The 19057-nt window shown below is 50.0% G+C and overlaps 10 protein-coding genes across 10 annotated transcripts; 6 read left to right on the top strand and 4 right to left on the bottom strand.

Annotated features, from left to right (window-relative positions):
- Positions 1–104: 104 nt before the first annotated feature.
- On the top strand, positions 105–1325 carry ACHE_50051A (uncharacterized protein; the record flags this gene model as incomplete). The annotated part of the gene is made up of 8 exons (XM_043279724.1): positions 105–280; positions 345–434; positions 488–588; positions 646–699; positions 754–822; positions 875–1050; positions 1108–1244; positions 1307–1325. The coding sequence occupies 8 exons, from the start codon at positions 105–107 to the stop codon at positions 1323–1325; spliced, it is 822 nt and encodes a 273-aa protein (XP_043137375.1).
- Positions 1326–3050: 1725 nt separating this feature from the next.
- Positions 3051–3631, top strand: ACHE_50050A (uncharacterized protein; the record flags this gene model as incomplete). Its single annotated transcript, XM_043279723.1, has 2 exons — positions 3051–3413; positions 3482–3631. 2 exons carry the CDS (start codon positions 3051–3053, stop codon positions 3629–3631), a joined length of 513 nt encoding a protein of 170 aa, XP_043137374.1.
- Positions 3632–3880: 249 nt separating this feature from the next.
- ACHE_50049S (malate synthase) lies at positions 3881–5546 on the bottom strand (the record flags this gene model as incomplete). Its single annotated transcript, XM_043279722.1, has 2 exons — positions 3881–4513; positions 4560–5546. 2 exons carry the CDS (start codon positions 5544–5546, stop codon positions 3881–3883), a joined length of 1620 nt encoding a protein of 539 aa, XP_043137373.1.
- Positions 5547–6396: 850 nt separating this feature from the next.
- Positions 6397–7988, bottom strand: ACHE_50048S (glutamine synthetase family protein; the record flags this gene model as incomplete). Its single annotated transcript, XM_043279721.1, has 4 exons — positions 6397–6427; positions 6478–7217; positions 7266–7522; positions 7571–7988. The coding sequence occupies 4 exons, from the start codon at positions 7986–7988 to the stop codon at positions 6397–6399; spliced, it is 1446 nt and encodes a 481-aa protein (XP_043137372.1).
- Positions 7989–8536: 548 nt separating this feature from the next.
- Positions 8537–9528, top strand: ACHE_50047A (putative short-chain dehydrogenase/reductase family protein; the record flags this gene model as incomplete). Its single annotated transcript, XM_043279720.1, has 4 exons — positions 8537–8595; positions 8645–9184; positions 9234–9417; positions 9472–9528. The coding sequence occupies 4 exons, from the start codon at positions 8537–8539 to the stop codon at positions 9526–9528; spliced, it is 840 nt and encodes a 279-aa protein (XP_043137371.1).
- Positions 9529–12436: 2908 nt separating this feature from the next.
- Positions 12437–12809, top strand: ACHE_50046A (uncharacterized protein; the record flags this gene model as incomplete). Its single annotated transcript, XM_043279718.1, has 3 exons — positions 12437–12498; positions 12553–12584; positions 12643–12809. The coding sequence occupies 3 exons, from the start codon at positions 12437–12439 to the stop codon at positions 12807–12809; spliced, it is 261 nt and encodes an 86-aa protein (XP_043137370.1).
- A 134-nt stretch (positions 12810–12943) lies between these two features.
- On the bottom strand, positions 12944–14822 carry ACHE_50045S (putative flavin containing polyamine oxidase; the record flags this gene model as incomplete). The annotated part of the gene is made up of 7 exons (XM_043279717.1): positions 12944–13947; positions 13995–14247; positions 14294–14313; positions 14360–14387; positions 14433–14570; positions 14617–14647; positions 14692–14822. 7 exons carry the CDS (start codon positions 14820–14822, stop codon positions 12944–12946), a joined length of 1605 nt encoding a protein of 534 aa, XP_043137369.1.
- A 591-nt stretch (positions 14823–15413) lies between these two features.
- ACHE_50044A (uncharacterized protein) lies at positions 15414–15810 on the top strand (the record flags this gene model as incomplete). The annotated part of the gene is made up of 3 exons (XM_043279716.1): positions 15414–15475; positions 15538–15571; positions 15619–15810. The coding sequence occupies 3 exons, from the start codon at positions 15414–15416 to the stop codon at positions 15808–15810; spliced, it is 288 nt and encodes a 95-aa protein (XP_043137368.1).
- Positions 15811–16742: 932 nt separating this feature from the next.
- ACHE_50043A (uncharacterized protein) lies at positions 16743–17535 on the top strand (the record flags this gene model as incomplete). The annotated part of the gene is made up of 2 exons (XM_043279715.1): positions 16743–16821; positions 17249–17535. The coding sequence occupies 2 exons, from the start codon at positions 16743–16745 to the stop codon at positions 17533–17535; spliced, it is 366 nt and encodes a 121-aa protein (XP_043137367.1).
- Positions 17536–18298: 763 nt separating this feature from the next.
- On the bottom strand, positions 18299–18877 carry ACHE_50042S (uncharacterized protein; the record flags this gene model as incomplete). The annotated part of the gene is made up of 1 exon (XM_043279714.1): positions 18299–18877. The coding sequence occupies one exon, from the start codon at positions 18875–18877 to the stop codon at positions 18299–18301; it is 579 nt and encodes a 192-aa protein (XP_043137366.1).
- Between the last annotated feature and the right edge of the window lie 180 nt (positions 18878–19057).

Below are 19057 nucleotides of genomic sequence, written 5' to 3'. Positions count from 1 at the left end.
GGGTCGCTGAATCAAACGAGTTGAGGTCAAATTTGCCTGTCCGTCCTTTGAACACTTCTAGTTTCTTTCTTTATAACTCTCTGCACGAAATAATGCCAGAAAAGATGGATAGCGAGATCCTGCGCGACACTTCACCCAGTGAAGCCGGAGCCATGCCTGCGCTCACCCAGGTCCCTACCTCGGTGACTCTCTCTGCCGAGCAGTTCGAGAAGCTCTACCTGAGCCCTATGATGCACCGCCAGCCGGCTATGGCAAAGAATCTAGGAAATCCTACTCCACTGTACGCAATGATCATCTCTCTCTTTGTCGAGCAGGACCATTGTATATTAACTGTGGGGATCCAGGGGAATTGGAGCTTTCGTGCTTACAGCCACACCACTTGCGTGTTGTCTAATGGCATGGAGAGGTGCCGGTGGAGGTGGTGCTGCATTCTCGTAAGATACAACTTGGAAGAATCATGCAGCAGGTCATCGCTTACATATCACAGTGGAGTTTCGATCTTATTCGGTGGGCTCTTGCTGGTCCTTTCCAGTATTCTTGAGTTTGTTCTTGGGAATACGTTCTCTTCGGTTGTGTTCGGTCACTTGGGTAAGTTGTTTCCTTGATGGAAATAACAAAATCGAATATAAAATTGACTCGGTCTAGGTGCATTCTGTTTGGCTTTCGGTGCTACTATGACCCCGGCGTTTAACTCCGCAGGTATGTATCGAGTTTCCTCCTGATTTTGCCACTCATTGATACTGATCATTACAGCTGCATACTCCCCAGATGGAACCAATACTCTGGCAGGCCTTCACAGCCCCGGATTTGTGAACACCTTTGGTATGCATCCTTTCCTTGTATTGTTTTACAGGCTCTAACCTGGCTCCAATAGCATTCTTCTTCCTTTTCATGGCGCTGTTGATGTTGATCTATTGCATCTGTGCAACTCGCACCAATTTGGTGTATGTTCTAATCTTCGCGTCCCTGATCTTCGTGTTCTCGCTCCTGGCGGCGGCGTACTGGAAACTTGGCGCTGAAGATGAGGTTATGGGTAACCGCTTGACTGTGGTGAGTATAACATTCTTCCCAATATGCTATGCAAAAGTTAATCGAAAAAACCCCTAGGGCGGTGGCGCTGCTTTATTCGTGGCTACGATGTTGGGCTTCTATCTGTTGACGGCGCAGCTGCTTGACTCTGTTGGCTTCCCTTTCTCCTTGCCTATTGGAGACTTGAGTGGACTTTGGGATCGGAGGCGTAAACAGTAAGTTTTGGCATTGCTATCAATGGCGTCAAATGCGTGTTCATTATCTGACAAGCTCGCAGGGATGACTCGGATGTATAGTTGGCTACTGATGTCAACGGCAAGTTTTGGTTACAATGTCTGGAATATTTCTGGATTTAGGCCTACAATGTGGGCCGTTGGGTGCGGAGGCAGCTATATTCCGCTGTAAAACGTTCACTATTTGCTTGAGATTTTTAATGGTCTCATGTCAGTGATGATGTACCACACTAATAGTATTTATAGCAAATTCTAGCAGTCCTTTACTTCATAAAGGTTCGGTTCCAGTAGGAGCCAGAGGGATTGGGACGGTGAAGCTTACGGTGGGAATTTCAACCGGCCCCTGGTACTGAATAGGGTACACGGCGGAGACAATTTCATTATATAGCACAGCTCGTGACAAGCTCCTTGATAATATACCCATGTTCATCCCATTTTCACGATAATTACTCTTGTAAGTCGTTACCAGGCGCTCCCACTCCATGAACTTCTCATCGGCGTCCGTCTTGACTTACGACTTCACCACTCACTTGGAACGCGTGAGAATCAATATCCTTGATGGAGGTTGACCAATGTTCACATTTGAAGAGAACTGTCCTGACAATGTTCTCGCCGGTACCAAATAAATAGCTTCATGCTCACTTGTGCGTTTGTTCTCGCTGCTTATGCCAATAGGTGGCGTTGTCGGCCTGCCTGTGGTCATCCTCGGACTGTACTGAAGACCACTTTTTGTGCTCTGTTCATAAAAACTGACGCTGTTGACTGTTGTGTATAGATTAAAACCCATAAGAACTCGCGTGTCGATCAACGATGAGCCATGTGAGGATTCTGGTTCGTCTTCCTCTTGCATCCGGCATTATTCGAACTGTCCCAATGCAAGTTGAATAAGCGTTCCACATAAGTGCTTAACACATAAGACATTCCTTGTTGATCTCATGCGCACCAAGCAGTGCCAACATACACGGAGCGCCAGCTACTAAATCCTCATCTTCATCGGATAATCCAAGTCGGTTAGACTGAGAACAAGTGGGTGCACAAAACTGCTAATATATGGGGAGTCCATTGTAATCACATCGGTTCTTGTCTGGGTGGCGGATATGGTCCAAAATTTGGTGTGATCATTATGATTTCGTCACCGGAACATATGATATGCAACTTTCCCGATTGAACAAGGCCTCTGGCCTTTGGGATTCCATTTCGGCTCTGGCCGTCGAACCGCTTCGGCAAGAACAGAAATAGCCGTTGAATCGTGATAGCTCTGGGACCGGATATAGCAATATGTACACGTTGCAGGATAAAAAGGGATATGTGACTCAAAGCAGATCTTACTGATCACGATATCGATTCGAGCACCAGTTTTTGAATGGCTGCAAGTAAAAATGACGAATGGGTTGAGTGGAGATGAAGACGAGATATAGAGATCGGGTAATGGAAGAAGGCCTCCTGATCTCCCAGTATTATTTTATGCCGGAAACAAGCCTTCTTTCCTACTCCTATCGTTGTACATGTCGGACCAAAAAAATATATTGAGCAGAGCCCTAGTTCAACCTCTGATTGACGCACGGCATGCATCTACTGATAGCAGGAAGCCACATATCAGAATATATATTTTAGTGACAACGACCATTGCTAGCTTATAAGTGGATATATTTATCGTTTGCTATCAGTCACATGATACTACCTCTCCATCATCCATCGTCTGGTCCATCAAGACAAACATCCCAACCAAGCATCTACAAACCACCCAAACCACCTCATCTCACCTACGTCCCCTGCACAACCGCAACTATGCCAACACGAACGATCTTCCTCCTCTCCTCCCGAAACGCCCCCTTTCAACGCATGCATTTCGCCATATTCATCCCCTCCCCTACATCTCCCAATGCTGGACGCGGCACCCTAATAAACGTCGTCGGCGCCCCAATGGCAGGATACAAGCTCGAATTCGAACGTAACCACGTCCCTGCTTCTCGCCAACATTATCAACACTATGAACTCTTCCCGATTGGCGAGGTCAACGTGCAACATATCGTGGATAGCGAGGATGAGGTGCACAGCGTCGACGATAGCCCGAGGGGGGAGATTGAGATTGTGGCGACGCAGGTTAAGCAGCCGGGGATAAGTGAAAATTTCCTCGCGCCTGTGAACGATGTAAGCCCTCCAGTCCCTGGGCCGTGTTTCTGTGTTTTACTGTAGGGGTGTTGAGCTAATGGCGACAGACGACGAACAGGAGATGCCAAGAGTGGACAATGGATTATGTTCGCCACTTGGTGAAGAAGGGAATTATCGGGGAGGAGGCTGTGGAAATTGTGCAGGGGAGGAGGGATCCGCCAGAGCATGGTATCGGGCTGAAGGCTGGTCAGCGATGATGAACTTGTTTGTTGGGGGTGGTAGGGCAGAAAGGAGAATGGGGCATTGGAGCCGTGGTCGATGGATAGGGTTTGTTCTGGAGGCGTCGGTCCCTTGTGTGTGGATATCGGAGGTTGAAATTGACTTCTGGATATGAACATACTCGAAAGCAAATACGAAACTACGAATGATGAAGTTACAGAAATTGAACATGACAAATTACGAACTAACATACAGGGGAATCATATCTCATAAACCATCCTCACACCTCAAAGCTTCGCAGCACTACCAGCAGACGAAATCTCATTGTACAACAGACTCGTCAAGAACTCAGCATAGTCCTCACCAGTAACCTGCGTAGCAAAGTACCGACCAGCAAGCTGGAACTTGTTGCCCCGGGGACCGCTGGCAGCAAGGCTGTCGGCTTGCTCCTGCAGAAGACGCAGAGCATAGGCCTTGTCGATCTTCTTGCCTTCTGCGGTGACGGCGTTGTGGCGCGACCATTGCCAGAGCTGCGAGCGGGAGACTTCGGCGGTGGCGGCGTCTTCCATCAGGTAGTTAATCGGGACGCAACCGATGCCGCGGAGCCAGCCTTCCATGTAAGACAGACCGATGTTCAGGTTCTTGCGGATGCCATCCTCGGTGATCTTACCGGGGACGTTGGTGTTCAGGAGATCGTTGGCGCCGATGTTGACATCCTCGCGACGGACGAACAGCTGGTTGGGAGTGGGCATGTGTTTGTTGAAGACTTCCGAGGCAATGGCGGCCAGAGCGGGGTGAGCAACCCAGGTACCGTCGTGACCAGCACGGACTTCACGGAGCTTGTCGGCACGGACACCCTCCATGGCCTTGTCGTTGGCAGCGGGGTTGTCCTTAACGGGGATTTGAGCGGCCATACCACCCTGCTAAGTTAGCATTGATCAGAAAGAAAGATGTAAAGGAACTTACCATAGCGTGAACACCACGACGGTGGCAAGTCTTAATCAAGAGCTTGACATAGGCATCCATGAAAGGAACAGTCATGGTAACATCCGAACGGTCAGGCAAGACAAAGTTGGGGTTCTGGCGGTGACGCTTGATGAACGAGAAGATGTAATCCCAACGTCCACAGTTAAGACCGGAGCTGTGGTCGCGGAGCTCGTAAATAATCTCATCCATCTCAAAAGCAGCGGTAATAGTCTCAATTAGCACGGTACCACGGATGGTACCCCGGGGAATACCAATGTAGTCCTGAGCAAGGTTGAAGACATCGTTCCACAAACGGGCCTCCAAGTGCGACTCCATCTTGGGCAGGTAGAAGTACGGACCATACCCACGGGCAACCAGCTCCTTGGCGTTGTGGAAGAAGTAGAGACCAAAGTCGAACAGCGATCCGGAGATGGGCTCGCCGTCGACGGTGAAGTGCTTCTCATCCAGGTGCCAGCCACGAGCACGGGCAATCAGCGTGGGCAGCGTCCGGTCCGTCCGCAGCTTGTACTCCTTGTTGCCCTGCTTGAAGTCCACCTGGCGACGGATGGCGTCATACAGGTTGACCTGGCCGTTGATCATGTTGTCCCAGGTGGGTGCGCTCGAGTCCTCAAAGTCGGCCATGTAGGTCCATACGTCCGAGTTGAGCGCGTTCACGACCATCTTGCGGTCGGTAGGGCCGGTGATTTCGACGCGGCGGTCGACCAGACCGGGGGCCGGGGGAGCGCCCTTCCATGCGTCATTCTCCCGGATGTGCTTGGTCTCGGGGAGGAAGTCGAGCAGGTGGCCCTTGTCAATCTCTGCCTGGCGGTCGATGCGGCGTTGCAGGAGGGCCTTGCGGGTGGGGTTGAAGGTCCGGTGGAGGATGGCGAGGAAAGCGCAAGCATCCTTCGTGAGGATCTTGCGGGTGTCATCGTTGAGAGCACCGAGGACGGCGACGTCCTTGAGCTGAGCTTCGACGTTGACCATTTTGATAGCTGTACAGTGATATATAGAGGAAAGAAATGCAGTCAGCGTAACAGAGAAGAATGGACGAGGGCACCCTACTATATAATCACGATAACCGAGACGGACTACGTCAGACCCATGAGCCGCGGCCCATGGCCACCAGAACACCTAGTTAGCCATACCTGGCCCTTCCGTTTTCGTCCTGGATGAGCGGAAGTTGACTGATAAGACATGGTAGAGCACGTGACTTTCCCGCGGAGACCGTATCGTTACCGACCGCCCAGAAGCTATACGTAAAATTATTGGTGAATTGCTGAAATATCGGCCGACAGGGTAACACCGGTAATACGCCCGTGACTCTTATCGCTCCCCTCCTCCGGTGTAGGAGTACAAACATCGGGTTCTTAATGCTGTACGAAGCAGTAAGAAAAATAGAAAAGCTGTAGCAATGCAATTGATATCTATCTATATACAAATTCTATGTCTAATACAATGTGTCTTACAGATAGAGAGCTATACTAGCTATATTGTGACCCCCGATCCCCGCATATCCGATAGCCGCGGCTCATCCAACGTCAATATGACTCTGCATCATCACCATAAAGTCAGGTCTTTGCTCGGTGATTTTCGGTACGGAAAGTCTATTGTTTTTGCTTATGGACCGAATTCTTCCGATTCCGGGGCTCGTTCGGGGCATACATAGTACACTACCCGGAGTACATCGATATGGCCGGTAGACATGTGATCTCACAAGCAAGTACTACAGAGCCGGAGCTGGACTTGGCTACGGAGTACGAGTGCACTGGTCTAGACCATAGCAATCACGAGCTTCGTTATTCGTTCTGCCTATATACATTCCTCCAGGTCCCGACTAAACCGTTTCTATATAACGTCTCACCTCCCTGCGATTGTTAGCTTCAAGCATGGTAAACAAGGTCAACGGTAAACGCACCAATCAGTAACAGCCTCCTCCCACAAGCGCACTTCATGCTCCCGAGTCCCTCCATAGTGCTCAACAAATGCATCCCCAAACACCTCGCGCGCCATACTGTCCTTATCCATAAACCGAATGGTAGCTTCCTTGAGCGATTTAGCTAGTCGAGCACCTTGGTCGCTAGCGCCACCCATATCCTCTCCCTTGGACAGCGGTGGGACCGGGATCTCCAGCTTCTTCTCCACACCTTTCCATCCCAATGCGACAATCGCCGCCAGGGCAAGATGTGGATTGCAATCCGCCCCGGGTACCCGCACCTCTAACCGAGTAGCCTTGGGACTGGCCGTGGGCGGTGTGATGACTCGAACGGACGCTGCTCGGTGTTCCAAGCCCCAGGATACTGTCACTGGAGCCCAGAAGTTTTCAACTAGACGTTTGTAGGAGTTTATCGTGGGGGCGAACAGCGGCATAATGTCCGGGAGTCCGGTGAGGACTCCGGCCAGGAAGTGTCGCCCCAGGTCCGATAGATGCGCCACGTCTGGGTACGGCGGCGAGGGGTCTGGCGTTTCGCGGAAGAAGGCATTCTTTCCGTCTTTCATCAACGAGATGTGCATGTGGCCGCTATTTCCAGGCAAGCCTTGACGCGGTTTGGCCATGAAGGCGGGGGTGATGCCATGTTTGGTACCGATCGCTTTCACAACATACTTGAACAATCCAGCCTTGTCTGCCATCTCTTTGGCTTCTCCAAATTGCAGTGCCTAAGAAGTATAAGCAACGGCATTTCCACCCCAGTCAGAGGAACTTACAGCCTCATAAACACCAGGTCCACTCTCAGTGTGCCATCCCTCAATCTCACATCTGAAGCTCTCGCACGCGTTGAAAACGCCGTAATAGTAGTCCTGGTTGTGAATCGGCCGCGTTATGCTATATCCAAACATGCCTTCGGTCAACGGAGGAAGCGCTTCGACGGGGTTCTCCTTGAGGAAGGTGGCTGTCGACGAGGCATTGCGCTCGGGTGAAGAGTGGTTTCCTGGGGCGCGGAACTGGTAGAATTCGTACTCGGCTATACAGGTCAGCTTAGCTCTTCACGCTCAGGTTGCTTGCAACTTACCACCCGCCATAGCATGATACCCAGCCTCCTCAGCCTTACCGACGGCCGTATTCAACAACCCACGAGGACAAGCAGAAAGCGGCTGCCTTGTGTCAGGATCAAGAAAGCTAACCAGGAAGAAAGGCACATTGTTCTCCCAGGGAATCCTCCGGAAACTGCTCAGATCCGGCACCGCAACAATATCCCGATACCCGTTCTCCTTGTTGCTAATCCCCAGCTCCTTGAAGTATGTTTGGTCGTGCATATCCCAGCCGAACACCACGGAGCAGAAACCAAACCCCTCGGACACAATGGAGAGGAACTTCTTCTTTGCCATTAGCTTGCCGCGCAGCTGGCCGTCGACGTCGACACCGGCCACCTTAACGGCGGAGTCGTTCTGGAGGATTTCGGCGACATTGTCGGCTGTGACTTGAGACATGGTGGTTGTTATTGTACTATATACTGATCCGTCAATCGAGTCTAGCTTTAATGTAAGAGAGAATAGGAACACTCACAGAATTGGTCACGAGGGGTGAATGAGGGTGAAACAGGAGGGGAGATCATCGGGGCCGCTTATCAGCGGTCAACCCGCGGTGATAGCGAGATGCCTCAGTAGTCAGGAACCAGGACCAGCCATATACGAAATTATATACGAATCAATTGATCTTCACAGATAGTGACAAATTAGATCTAACCACTATCAAGCTGTATTCTGTGTGCAATTGTATCTGCAGTGGTACATAATATCACATACTTACTCCGTATCTCCAGCTTATCTAATCTGCTCCACGTGCCCCGCGTTTCCAGCTGAGCTGTTAACCTCCTCCCTCCCTCGGTCATTGCTGGCATATACTACTCCTGATTGCAATATTCAAGGCCTTCTTAAGCTCTTCAACAGAGTACGTTACTTGTCTCTTACAGACTCAGCGTTGCTACTTCATTGCCTCCACTACCCCGCACTACGACTAACTTATCATAGAACATACAATGGCTGCTCCTCGTGGACGTCTCCAAGGCAAGAATGCCATCATCACCGGTGCTGCGGGGTGAGCACAGATATAATCAACTCATCATTCACTATGTTAACCCAAACAGTGGCATCGGCCTCGAAACCTCCATCCTCTTCGCCCGCGAAGGCGCCAACGTCCTCATGGCCGATATCTCCGAACCGGCCCTCGAGAAAGCTCAGGCCAAGCTGAAGGAAGTCGTCCCCCAAGCTCCCCGTGTCGAGACAATCAAGTGCGATGTTTCCAAGGAGTCCGACGTGCAGCGCATGGTCGAGTCGCAAGACAGCTGGGGCGGCACGGACGTCATTTTCAACAACGCCGGAATCATGCACGCCGACGATGCTGATGCGATTGATACCCCCGAGAAGATTTGGGATTTGACTCATAACATCAACGTGAAGGGTGTGTGGTTTGGTAGCAAGCATGCTGTGCAGAGCATGCGGAGGAACAAGAAGGCGAGGGGTAGTATTATCAACACGGCGAGTGTGGTGGCTTTGGTTGGTGCTGCTACGCCGCAGTTGGCGTACACTGCAAGCAAGGGTGCTGTTCTTGCGATGACTCGTGAGTTGGCTATTGTGCATGCTCGTGAGGGATTCCGGTTCAACGCCCTTTGCCCTGCTCCTTTGAAGTACGTCCTGGTACCAACAACCTAGCTTGATCAATGCTGACTTCAATAGCACCCCCCTTCTCCAAGACTGGCTGGGCGACGACCAGCCCAAGCGTTTCCGTCGTGAGGTTCACTTCCCCACCGGCCGTTTCGGTGAGGCCATCGAGCAGGCCCACGCCGTCGTCTTCCTTGCCAGCGACGAGAGCAGCTTTGTCAACGGAACTGACTTCGTTGTTGACGGTGGCATGACCAAGGTATGTCATGGTCTTCGGAATGCTACTGGATATTTGTCAACTAACCTCTGCTAGGCATATGTCACTCCCGAAGGACCCCCGCTGGCTGCTCCGCAGAACCTGGGGCACTAAGTGTATTTAAATATTCACGCCCCATAGATACATCTGATAAGCATAACGAGATATCCATATCATAAAGTGCACTACCACGAACTTTGAAAGTACTGTACATGTTCCGCGATAGGGTTTAAATTGTAACGCCACGACACACTGTCCTCAAAAACTTTGCCATTGACGCTTGGTGGCGGCTTTGGTGTGTGTCACGGACTCGGTAGCTGATAGATATTGACGAAATGATATTCCTATCTAGATCAACTAGTAGCTATCGACGAGAATATCGAGTCTGGGGAAAAAGAAGAAAAGAGAATCTATCCAGGCGATGCGCGGTCTTTATAGACATCTGTGCGATGAGGCTTAAGCCCTTTGCTCAGATTGCTTGTATGGCCTCGTTTGAGATGTTGGCGCTGTTCGTCTATATCAGCTGTTTGTATAGCGTCGAGCCGTCACAGTGCGCTTGTTGGGAGGAGGGGGCGTTATGAGGATGAGGTGCGTAGATTGTGATCATGCGCTAATTCCCACTTTCCCACACGCATGAAACGTTCTCGGTATCCATCATTGGTCCATAGTACTTTTCTTGTCGTTTTGCCAAAATCGTATCGACGGTGATACTCCACGTAACTAGCTTCTCCTCCCACCTGTGTCGAGCACCGGGCTCCTTGCTCCGAATCTTGCTTAGCCAGTGATGTAGCAGGAGACAAAGAGACCACGAGACTATCAGCGTTGGCTGGTACAACTCGGTGTCGATCTCCTATACGAGGGAGTGTGTATTTTTATCTGGCCCGTAGATCGACACAGCCATTGCTCATCTGTTCCGGGCCGTGCGTTAGAATGGCGACCTTGGCCTTGGATAATCCGACAAGAATGTCGTGTCTTCGTAGTAGCTAGCTCTTGTTGCTATATGGGGCCCAAAGATGGTTCTGCGCCTTTAACCTGGTGTCTCAATGATCGGGTACAGCCTGGTTGTCGTTGTCTTCACTAAGCAACAGCCCGCTTGACGGCTTGACGGCTTTTCTATAATGATGGTATGGAGTTTGATCTATACGCGAATTATATACCCGCGCTACCATAAAGTGCTGGATGTCTACTCGTTTGCTGGCACCGGAAGCCATTGCTGAGGGAGTTGCTCTTGAACTCGTCTAGGGGCATTGGTTGAAAGAAGGTCTCTGGTGTCCAGTCTATCAAATTCGAAAAGAACGCGGGTGATGTTATTCTCACTCGACGTTTCGCTGTCAATACTGCCATCTGGGCAGGTAAACTTCGTTTTAGCACGCCCAGTATCTATTATCTACTGACTGCTCACTTGGAAGTCGGCCCTCCGTGTATGAAACGGATGAGGGAACCAAGGCAAGACAGTGAGATTCAGTCAGTATGCGATGAAGCTTATTGGGTTGATGGTCATGTCACTCCCAACAGATAGACCGTGAGCTGTATTGCGTCCTTGAGAAAATCAGCAATGGATGAATACAGCAAGCAGTCAAAACTCATTTGAACCGTAAAAGCGGTGCACTTCCGATAACAGGAGAGTTTTGTAACTGCAAAGTGTCAAGGTCAAAATGCCGGTAGCTTGGCAGATAGAGAAGCAAAGCTACCTCCTGCAGGGGAGTGGGGAAGAATGAAAAAAGAGCTTTGATGGTCTTTTGGACCTCTTTAGGGAATTCCTTCCGATGGTAGAGTTGCCTGACACGAATCTTTTACGGGGATGTGCTTAATGAGTTGGTGTGGCGCTCATTGACGCGGAGCATTGGCACAGATAACCATAACATGGCTTTCTGTGCGGGGAGAGATGAATCTCACTGGGATTGGCAATCTATCCTCGAGGATAGTGGTTCCCCTAATCAGTTGTGGTCGTAGGAGCACTTTTTGTTCACAACTTGGACATGCGCTCTACTTCTTGAGTGAGTGAAAGAGGACACCTTCAGCGTCTTGGACCCACCACAGGATTGGCGACATTTGTAGGGATTCACTCTCCTGCGCAAACCCATAGCTATTTCCAGAAAGTGCAAAATTATCAGGGAACATATGACTGTACGAGTGAGTCGCGATGTCACTGGCTGTATGCGGATAGATGTAGTCTGCAAGGGTAAGTTAGCGATCTGATGACGAAGTTGTTTCCAATGCACTTACTAGTTTCATCACAACAAGTTGCAGTGGACCATTTAATACTGCCTCTAGGTAGGTTGACCGGAAAGTTGGACCTTTGGCACAGTAGACTCGACCAATTGATAGTTAGGCAACCAGATCACGCATTCCAGTTTCAGAAGCGTGTAAGTGTTCAGAGTGGACTGATCCGGGGATCGGTGGTCCTCGCAGGGAAAAGTAACAGCAACTTTCGAAGTCCATCATAGTCATGAACGCTTCAGACTTGATTGAATGTGCCGAGAGAGGACGAGCATATAATTCCTGCCATACGCGGTGTAAACTCATTGTAGACATCACTCCTGTAACTAGTCCGATGATGCGTACGTTTCCGAAACTAAGAGAACAACTGATCAATAAGTCGAGCAGAATAAATATATACGATTCGATTCAATAGAACAGCACAATCCCAATCTGGTTGTGCTTGATTCAGGCACATATATAAGGTAGAAGCGTGGTTTAAACCATGATCGTATATATGGGATAGAGTATATAGAGACGATTGACGAAGCGAGAAGGAGAAAAAGACAAGTGAAGACAAGAAAGAAAGGGCCCAGGTCACGAGACCAGCAATGTTTCAAGCATTCACCCGCAATGCTGAAACAGGAAGGCGATCATATGATTGGCGTCAGGCCATAACGACATCATCATCATCAGTCGATTTTGGCTTCGGTCCGACATGTTTTCGATTTTTCTACATATTTAATAGCCTATTTCCTTCTAGTTACTGGTACTAGCATCTCTATAAATCCATATACAAGAACATCTACTCTGTACAACGAACATGATCTCCGCCATCCCAAACCTCCCCGCTTCTCGACCACGCCCAGGTCCCGTTGGACGATGGTATGTTCTATTCGCTGCACTGCATGAAACAAGCAGAACTGAGCATATGTACAGGTATCTCCCTGCGATGGCTCTGATCAGCATCGGTTCGTGATTTGAGACATGATCCTCCATGCAAACGACGACGACTAACAGCTTGTACAGGATTCGGAATCTCAAATTACTACTCCCAATCAGCCACTAATGCCCGAATTGAGAGTCAGATCAGAGAAGAGGAGCGTCTCAAGCGGAACCGGCAGTTAATGGATGCATACGGGCACAAGGATAGCTTGGAGGATGTCGAACGGGCGTCGAAGGCTTATGAAAATTGATTTTTCTTACAGGCGGTGTTTGGAGTTATCGGACTGGATTAGTTATGACTTATGGTTCCTAGTTATCATGAATTAGCGACAATCTAATGACATTATCAGCTTGTCTACGCTACGCTATTAAATGCAATATGCAATTACGCCGTCACGGTCACACTATCCACCAACCACCCGTTCTCAGCACTATACGCATCCTCCGGCGTCGTTCCATGCAGTGGGCTATAGTGCACTCTTCCAGTACACCCCTCGTCGATGCCCTCGACCTCCGCACAGCGACCCTGCAGCAGCGCTGCGACCTGGTCACCGGCCTCTTTGCCCTCGAACCACGCACCATGCAGGAAACCAAAGTACGCCGCGCTGGTTGCCTCGCCCGCGAACCACAGCCGGTCGGCATTAGCGCGCAGGTTCTGGTGCATCTCTAGTGTTGTGCCAGCCGGCCAGTTGGAGTAACTACCGAAGGCCCATTCCTCCTTCGTCCAGCGGGGATAGCCAAAGTCAATTGGTTCGGGGATGTCTTTGTTAGGGAACATCTCGCGCAGGACCTCAAGGACTTCTTCTTTGGTCTCCTCGTCAGATTGTTGCTCGACGCGGTAGGATTGTTCGGAGACAACGGTCACGAAGATGATATTCGAACCCGGGAGAAAGCCTTCGGTCGAGAGAGATTGGAATACAGGGTAGTAGCCACGAGTAGTGGGTGAAGCATACAGGAAATACTGTGTGTCGTCGGGCCAGAAGGTTTCGTTGAACTGCATGAAAATCTTGGTGTACGTGCCCATGTTGAACTTATGGATCGCGGTTTGCTTCCACGGCGGAAGAGCGGGAGTAAACTTGACGGCGTCATTTTGCAAAACGCCCAGAGAGAACGTGCAGATTGCGTACGCGGCAGACACGCAGCTGCCGTCCTTGTTGTGGATGGTCACACCGTGCGGGCTGTACTCAATGTCCGTCACCTGGGTGTTGAGATGGAGTCGGTGGTCGTCGGGCTGGAGGAATGTCGACGCTTCACCGGTGATGATCTCGCGGTAGCCTCTAGGATCAATAACGAGGTTGTTGTCCTCGCCAAATTGGTTGAACGTGAGATTCTCGCCGGCCATACCAAAAACGAACGAGCTTGTTTCGGGGGAGAAAGCGTCCTCCCAGTCTGGTTACGTTAGCGGTGCACCTCTCTTATGGTTAATATGGTCGTACCCCAGCTCCACCATTCAACCGCCTGAGCTGCCATATCATCCTTTCGCGGTCTCCAGCCAGCCACAGCAAGTCCGGTGCGAGCGGTTTGATCCTGCAGATTCTCGGTCAAGATGCGGCCGGCGTTTTCACCGGCCTCTGTGGAGGCTTCGTCGTAGGCATCCAGCAGATCGCTGTAGTCGGTGTAGCCGGTCTCGTTGTAGGTTAGGATAGAGCTGTAGTTCGAGTAGTGGTTTTTGAGGTTGTATTTTTTGGCCTGTCGGGTTAGAGGCCATCGCAAAACGCTTGTTCGGGATGCTCACCAGAGTCCACACAGGGTTTTCTGCTATCGTTAGCCAGATTCCTCGATTCAGGACAATCTCTCTTACCAGTAGTCTCAGAGCCAACGCCTTGGAGCTATCCAAGTTAGTCAATGCACCGTCGCACGCGCACGGGACATACCCAATTTGCACCAAATTCAAGACTGTACGGATTCCCGTCCTTATCCTGGCCGAAATCCGTATTCCAGACACGCCCACCAATTCGATCGCGATACTCGAGAATTACATAGTCGTCGATGGAGGCATTATGCAACGCTTGCTGTGACTATGAGTAATTGCCTCTTTCACTGGGTGTTGAGACATACCGCCGCTGTGATACCCGCCATCCCTCCTCCGCTACTCTGGTTAGCTTTGACTTTACTGCCGGGGAATAAACATACAGGACAGCCACTGTGGTTTTGGTGCAGGTCTCACCGTCGGTCCGGGGTCGTGGTATGTAGCCGGAACAGCCGTGGATAGCCCATCCGGCGAGAAGAGCCGATGTCAAAAGAGCGCGCATTTTGAGAATCATCCGAGATACCGAGTTGGATCATTACAGGAATCTGAGAGCTGGAAATGAGGGATCCCATGCCTGAATAAATAGTTCTTACCACCAACACTACCACCCACCGACGATCACCGGAGAAAAAGCAAGCATACAGATCAATAAACTATCAATGGTTCCTGCACCGCTTTTGGCCATCCACATGACGATGCAAGAGCCAAGGCAGCTGAAGAATGAATGGACGACCGGAGGAAGGGAGGGGAATGCGCTGTCCCCTGTACAGCGTCACATTGTGGAACTGCAAGGAGCGTTTTGCATAGCCTTGGATCATATGGAATAGGGATGATAGTGATAACTGTCCACATGGGTAGACAATACGGCATCGCTTACGGAGTAGCTATCGTTCTTTCGCATGTACCTAACCAGCTGAGTTAAGGCTGGTGATAGACAGAGGGGAAGCCTCGGATCTCACCGATTCACGTACTTTGGTATGTCTCCGCTTCTTATCGGTTTGATATCAGATGCAATCTTGCAATAATATATATGCGATGTCGCCCAGTTAGACTGGATTTAAGTATCTCATCGGATTTAGAAATCAATTGTTAGAGTAGATTCACTATGAAGGACACCGACAACAATTCCGAGGGTTGTCCCGAGCTACAGCGCAACTTTTCCACCTGGTAGGTTACCGATATATACATCGCTTGATATCGCTTCGCTTGTTCTGATACTAACCGACCAGGTCGATGCTTGGCTTGGCCTTCGCGGTGCTGAATGTACGTTGCTCGATCGCCTCGGGTTCATTTACCGTTAACACAAACAGTCGTGGACAGCCCTCTCGGCCAGTTTATCAATCAGTTTGACATCCGGGGGAAGCACGAGTGTTGTCTGGGGTATGTCAGCATATATCTCCTTGGATAATGCTAATGCAGGCACAGGTCTGGTCACAGCTGGCATATGTAACCTGTGCATTGCCGCGTCGCTGGCTGAGTTTCTTTCTGCCTACCCTTCGTAGGTCGCACATATGAGTGCTCATGAAATCTGCTAACTGAATAGGGCGGGTGGGCAATATCATTGGGTTGCAGGTAAATAAATATTCCACCCTTTTGGTATGGCCAGGCTGACTAGACAGTCGGTATGTTGATGAACCATGGATCCTGGCGATATCTAACGGCCCAGTGTCATGGCCAAAATGGGTCCCGATCTTGTCTTGGATCACGGGTTGGATCAATGTCGCCGGATGGGTAAGTCATATCGCTCGAGGTAGTGATAAGTCAGCTCATGGACAGGTCGCTCTCGTCGCGACAAACTCGCTCCTCTCCAGCGAATTGATCATGGGAATCATAGCTTCGCTGCATCCGGTAAGCCCTTTGGAATTTTTGCGATGCGGTGCTGATGGATTAGAGCTTCGAGAGCCAACGCTGGCAACAATTCCTCGTTTACATCGGCTTTACACTTGGGGCGTTTGTGATCAATGCGTTTGGTAATTCCATATTGCCGGTTATCTATCGTGGTGCTTGTATGGTTTTCTCTTGCTTGCCCTTTAAGAATGATACTAATGAGCCGAGTTATCTGGTCGATTGGTGGTTTCGCTGTTGTTTCTATCACGATCCTCGCTTGCGCTTCTCCAGACTATAACTCGGCATAGTAAGTGAGCAACTTCGTCAGTGATTATGCTAATCTAACCGGACCAGTTTCGTGTTCTGCGATTTTGTGAACAAAACAGGATGTAAGTGAAATACACGAAAACTATTTGCTGCGATGCTGATGAACAGGGCCCGATGGAATTGCCTGGTTGCTGGGAGTATGTACCCAATCCGACCATAATAGTATCTCCTAACGTATGCAGTTATTGCAAGGAGGACTCGGGGTGACTGCATTTGTATGCCTCAGCCCCTGTCCTGTTTTCGCTGAACTATGCTCACAATGTAGGACTCCGTGGCACATATGATCGAAGAAATCCCCAATCCCCGCAGCGAAGGACCAAAAGTGATGGTCTATTGCGTCGGCATTGGCACTTTCACCGGTGCCCTTTTTCTCATTGTACTACTATTCGTGGCCGGTGATATCGATGCAATTACAAGCTCGAAAGCCGGGCCTTTATTACAGATTCTTATCCACGCGACGAAGAATACTGCCGGAGCTATTTGCTTGTTGATGCTGCCGTTGGTTTGTCTTGCATTTGCGACGACAAGCGTTATGACGACTAGTAGTCGAATGATTTATGCTTTCTCTAGGTTTGTTTCCTTAACTGTAGCGCTGAAACAAGCTGATATATAAGGGATGGTGGCCTGCCGGCGTCGCCATGGCTTGCTCAGGTCCATCCTCGACTGGGATTGCCATTGAATGGACTCATTCTGACCACGACAGTGGTTATTATTTTCGGGTTGATTTTCTTGGGGTCTTCAAGGTATGCTCCCTCGCACATTTGCATGCCAATGATATTGATATAGCCAGCGCATTCAACGCCATCGTATCCTCATCTGTCGTCGCCCTGGACTTGTCGTATGCAATGCCCATCGCCGTCAACTGCCTCCGAGGTCGGAAACTCCTTCCGCCGAGGGCATGGCAGTTACCGTCTGGTATGGGGTGGCTGGCTGATATGGTGAGTTATCGAGTCACCTGTTATGTTGTGCAAAGTGCCTCGGCTTATGAACGGAATGCAGCTTGGCTTGTCGTATATTGCTCTGACAACGGTGCTGTTTCTGTTTCCACCTGGGCGGCCGGTCACTGGGAGTAGTATGAGTAAGTATCGTCTTCTTGTTTTCCTGTGGTGGCATTCTTCTAATAAGATAGATTATTGTATTGTTGCGTTCGCAATCATCGTTATTATCTCAGTGGTTCATTGGGTTATACATGGGCAGAAGCATTTTATCGGACCTCGTCACATATTGTCATAAACCTGATTCAGAGATGCACATGAGGTGAGTATGGTGTCGTCGATAGACCTCTCGAACAAAGAAGGCAGAACGAGAAAGCCGGATACATGCTGCCATCATTCAGCATCGAGAGTTGATAGAAGAGACCAGTCTACTAAGAAATACCGATGCTATGTTCGTGCCAGCCCGTGATCACATTAAGTTATATATTAGAGATTATTTAAGACATGTCCATACAATCTTCAAGAGCCCAGCTCCCTCGCCTGATGCGCAGGGGTATCACCGATAATGTAGAAACAAGCAAAAAAAAAAAAAAAGAAAACTCCCGATCAACTACTAGAAACGGAGAGAGCCCGACAAAGTAACAATACATATACAATTGACCGCATTCCATCTTGGGTCCATGGGGTCGCTGCGTGTGAAACCGAGAAGAGAGTTTAACGACAACGACAAACACACAGAAACAGTAGTAGAGTAAGTAGTAAAAGATATGTATTCGTTTCCCACTACGTATTGGCCGAGCTCTTCGTAGACAGCAGCGAGCTTCTTGTGGTAGCCCCACAATAACCTTCACAGACAGGGCTGATCAACCGGTGGGAAAGTGCAAGGAAAGACCTCCCGTTCCTATAGACGTTTATTGCGGCGATCTCGCTCGTCTGGTCCGTATACCCCCGGTGGCGTAACCATGCAGGCGGCGCCGGCAGAAAAATCGTCATCTTCGAAGAGGAAATCCGCGTAGAACCCTGCAGCCGCGCATAAGGCGGCTAGACGGTGAAGGATCCATTGCAAGCGGAGCAGCTCCTCATCCGGGAGGAGGAAGCGAGTGGTGTCAGGAGTGGTGATGATTATTTCATCACCCGAACGTATGATTTGTCGGGTCTGGCTGTCGAACAATGCGAGGAGGGCTTGTGGGATGTTCCTATGGTGATCTCTGCTTCCAGTTTCTGCGTCATCGAACAAAATGGGCGGATCGACCAGGAGCAAGCTTGAGCCTTGGGCAAGCGGCAATTGTGGTTTAAGCCAGTAAAAGCGGAGCTTCATCTTAGTCTTTTGATCTTTCACCGAATTTGGTCGTAATGCGAATCGCGCTCGGTCCCAATAATCATGAACCGAAGGTTGCAGCGCTAGGGCGTTGGCAGTACATTGCGCGAGAGTTTTCATGGTGTCCAACCATGTTTGAATCTGAGGTTCAGACCAATACATCGCCAGAGAGGATTCAAAATCACCCCACTTGCCAGCACGATTCTGTCTTTATGAAGACCGTAGGCTAGTCTTGGGCTCCTTTCAAATTTGGCTGCAATCTCCTCCAAGCGATCCATGTTAGAAAGCCATAGAGAGAACCAGGTGGCCGAAGGGAACTTGTACATTCCGGGCCCATGGCCA

This window comes from Aspergillus chevalieri, chromosome 5, assembly GCF_016861735.1.
Source record: "Aspergillus chevalieri M1 DNA, chromosome 5, nearly complete sequence".
Taxonomy (NCBI): domain Eukaryota; kingdom Fungi; phylum Ascomycota; class Eurotiomycetes; order Eurotiales; family Aspergillaceae; genus Aspergillus; species Aspergillus chevalieri.
This window is presented reverse-complemented; position numbering and strand designations above follow the sequence as displayed.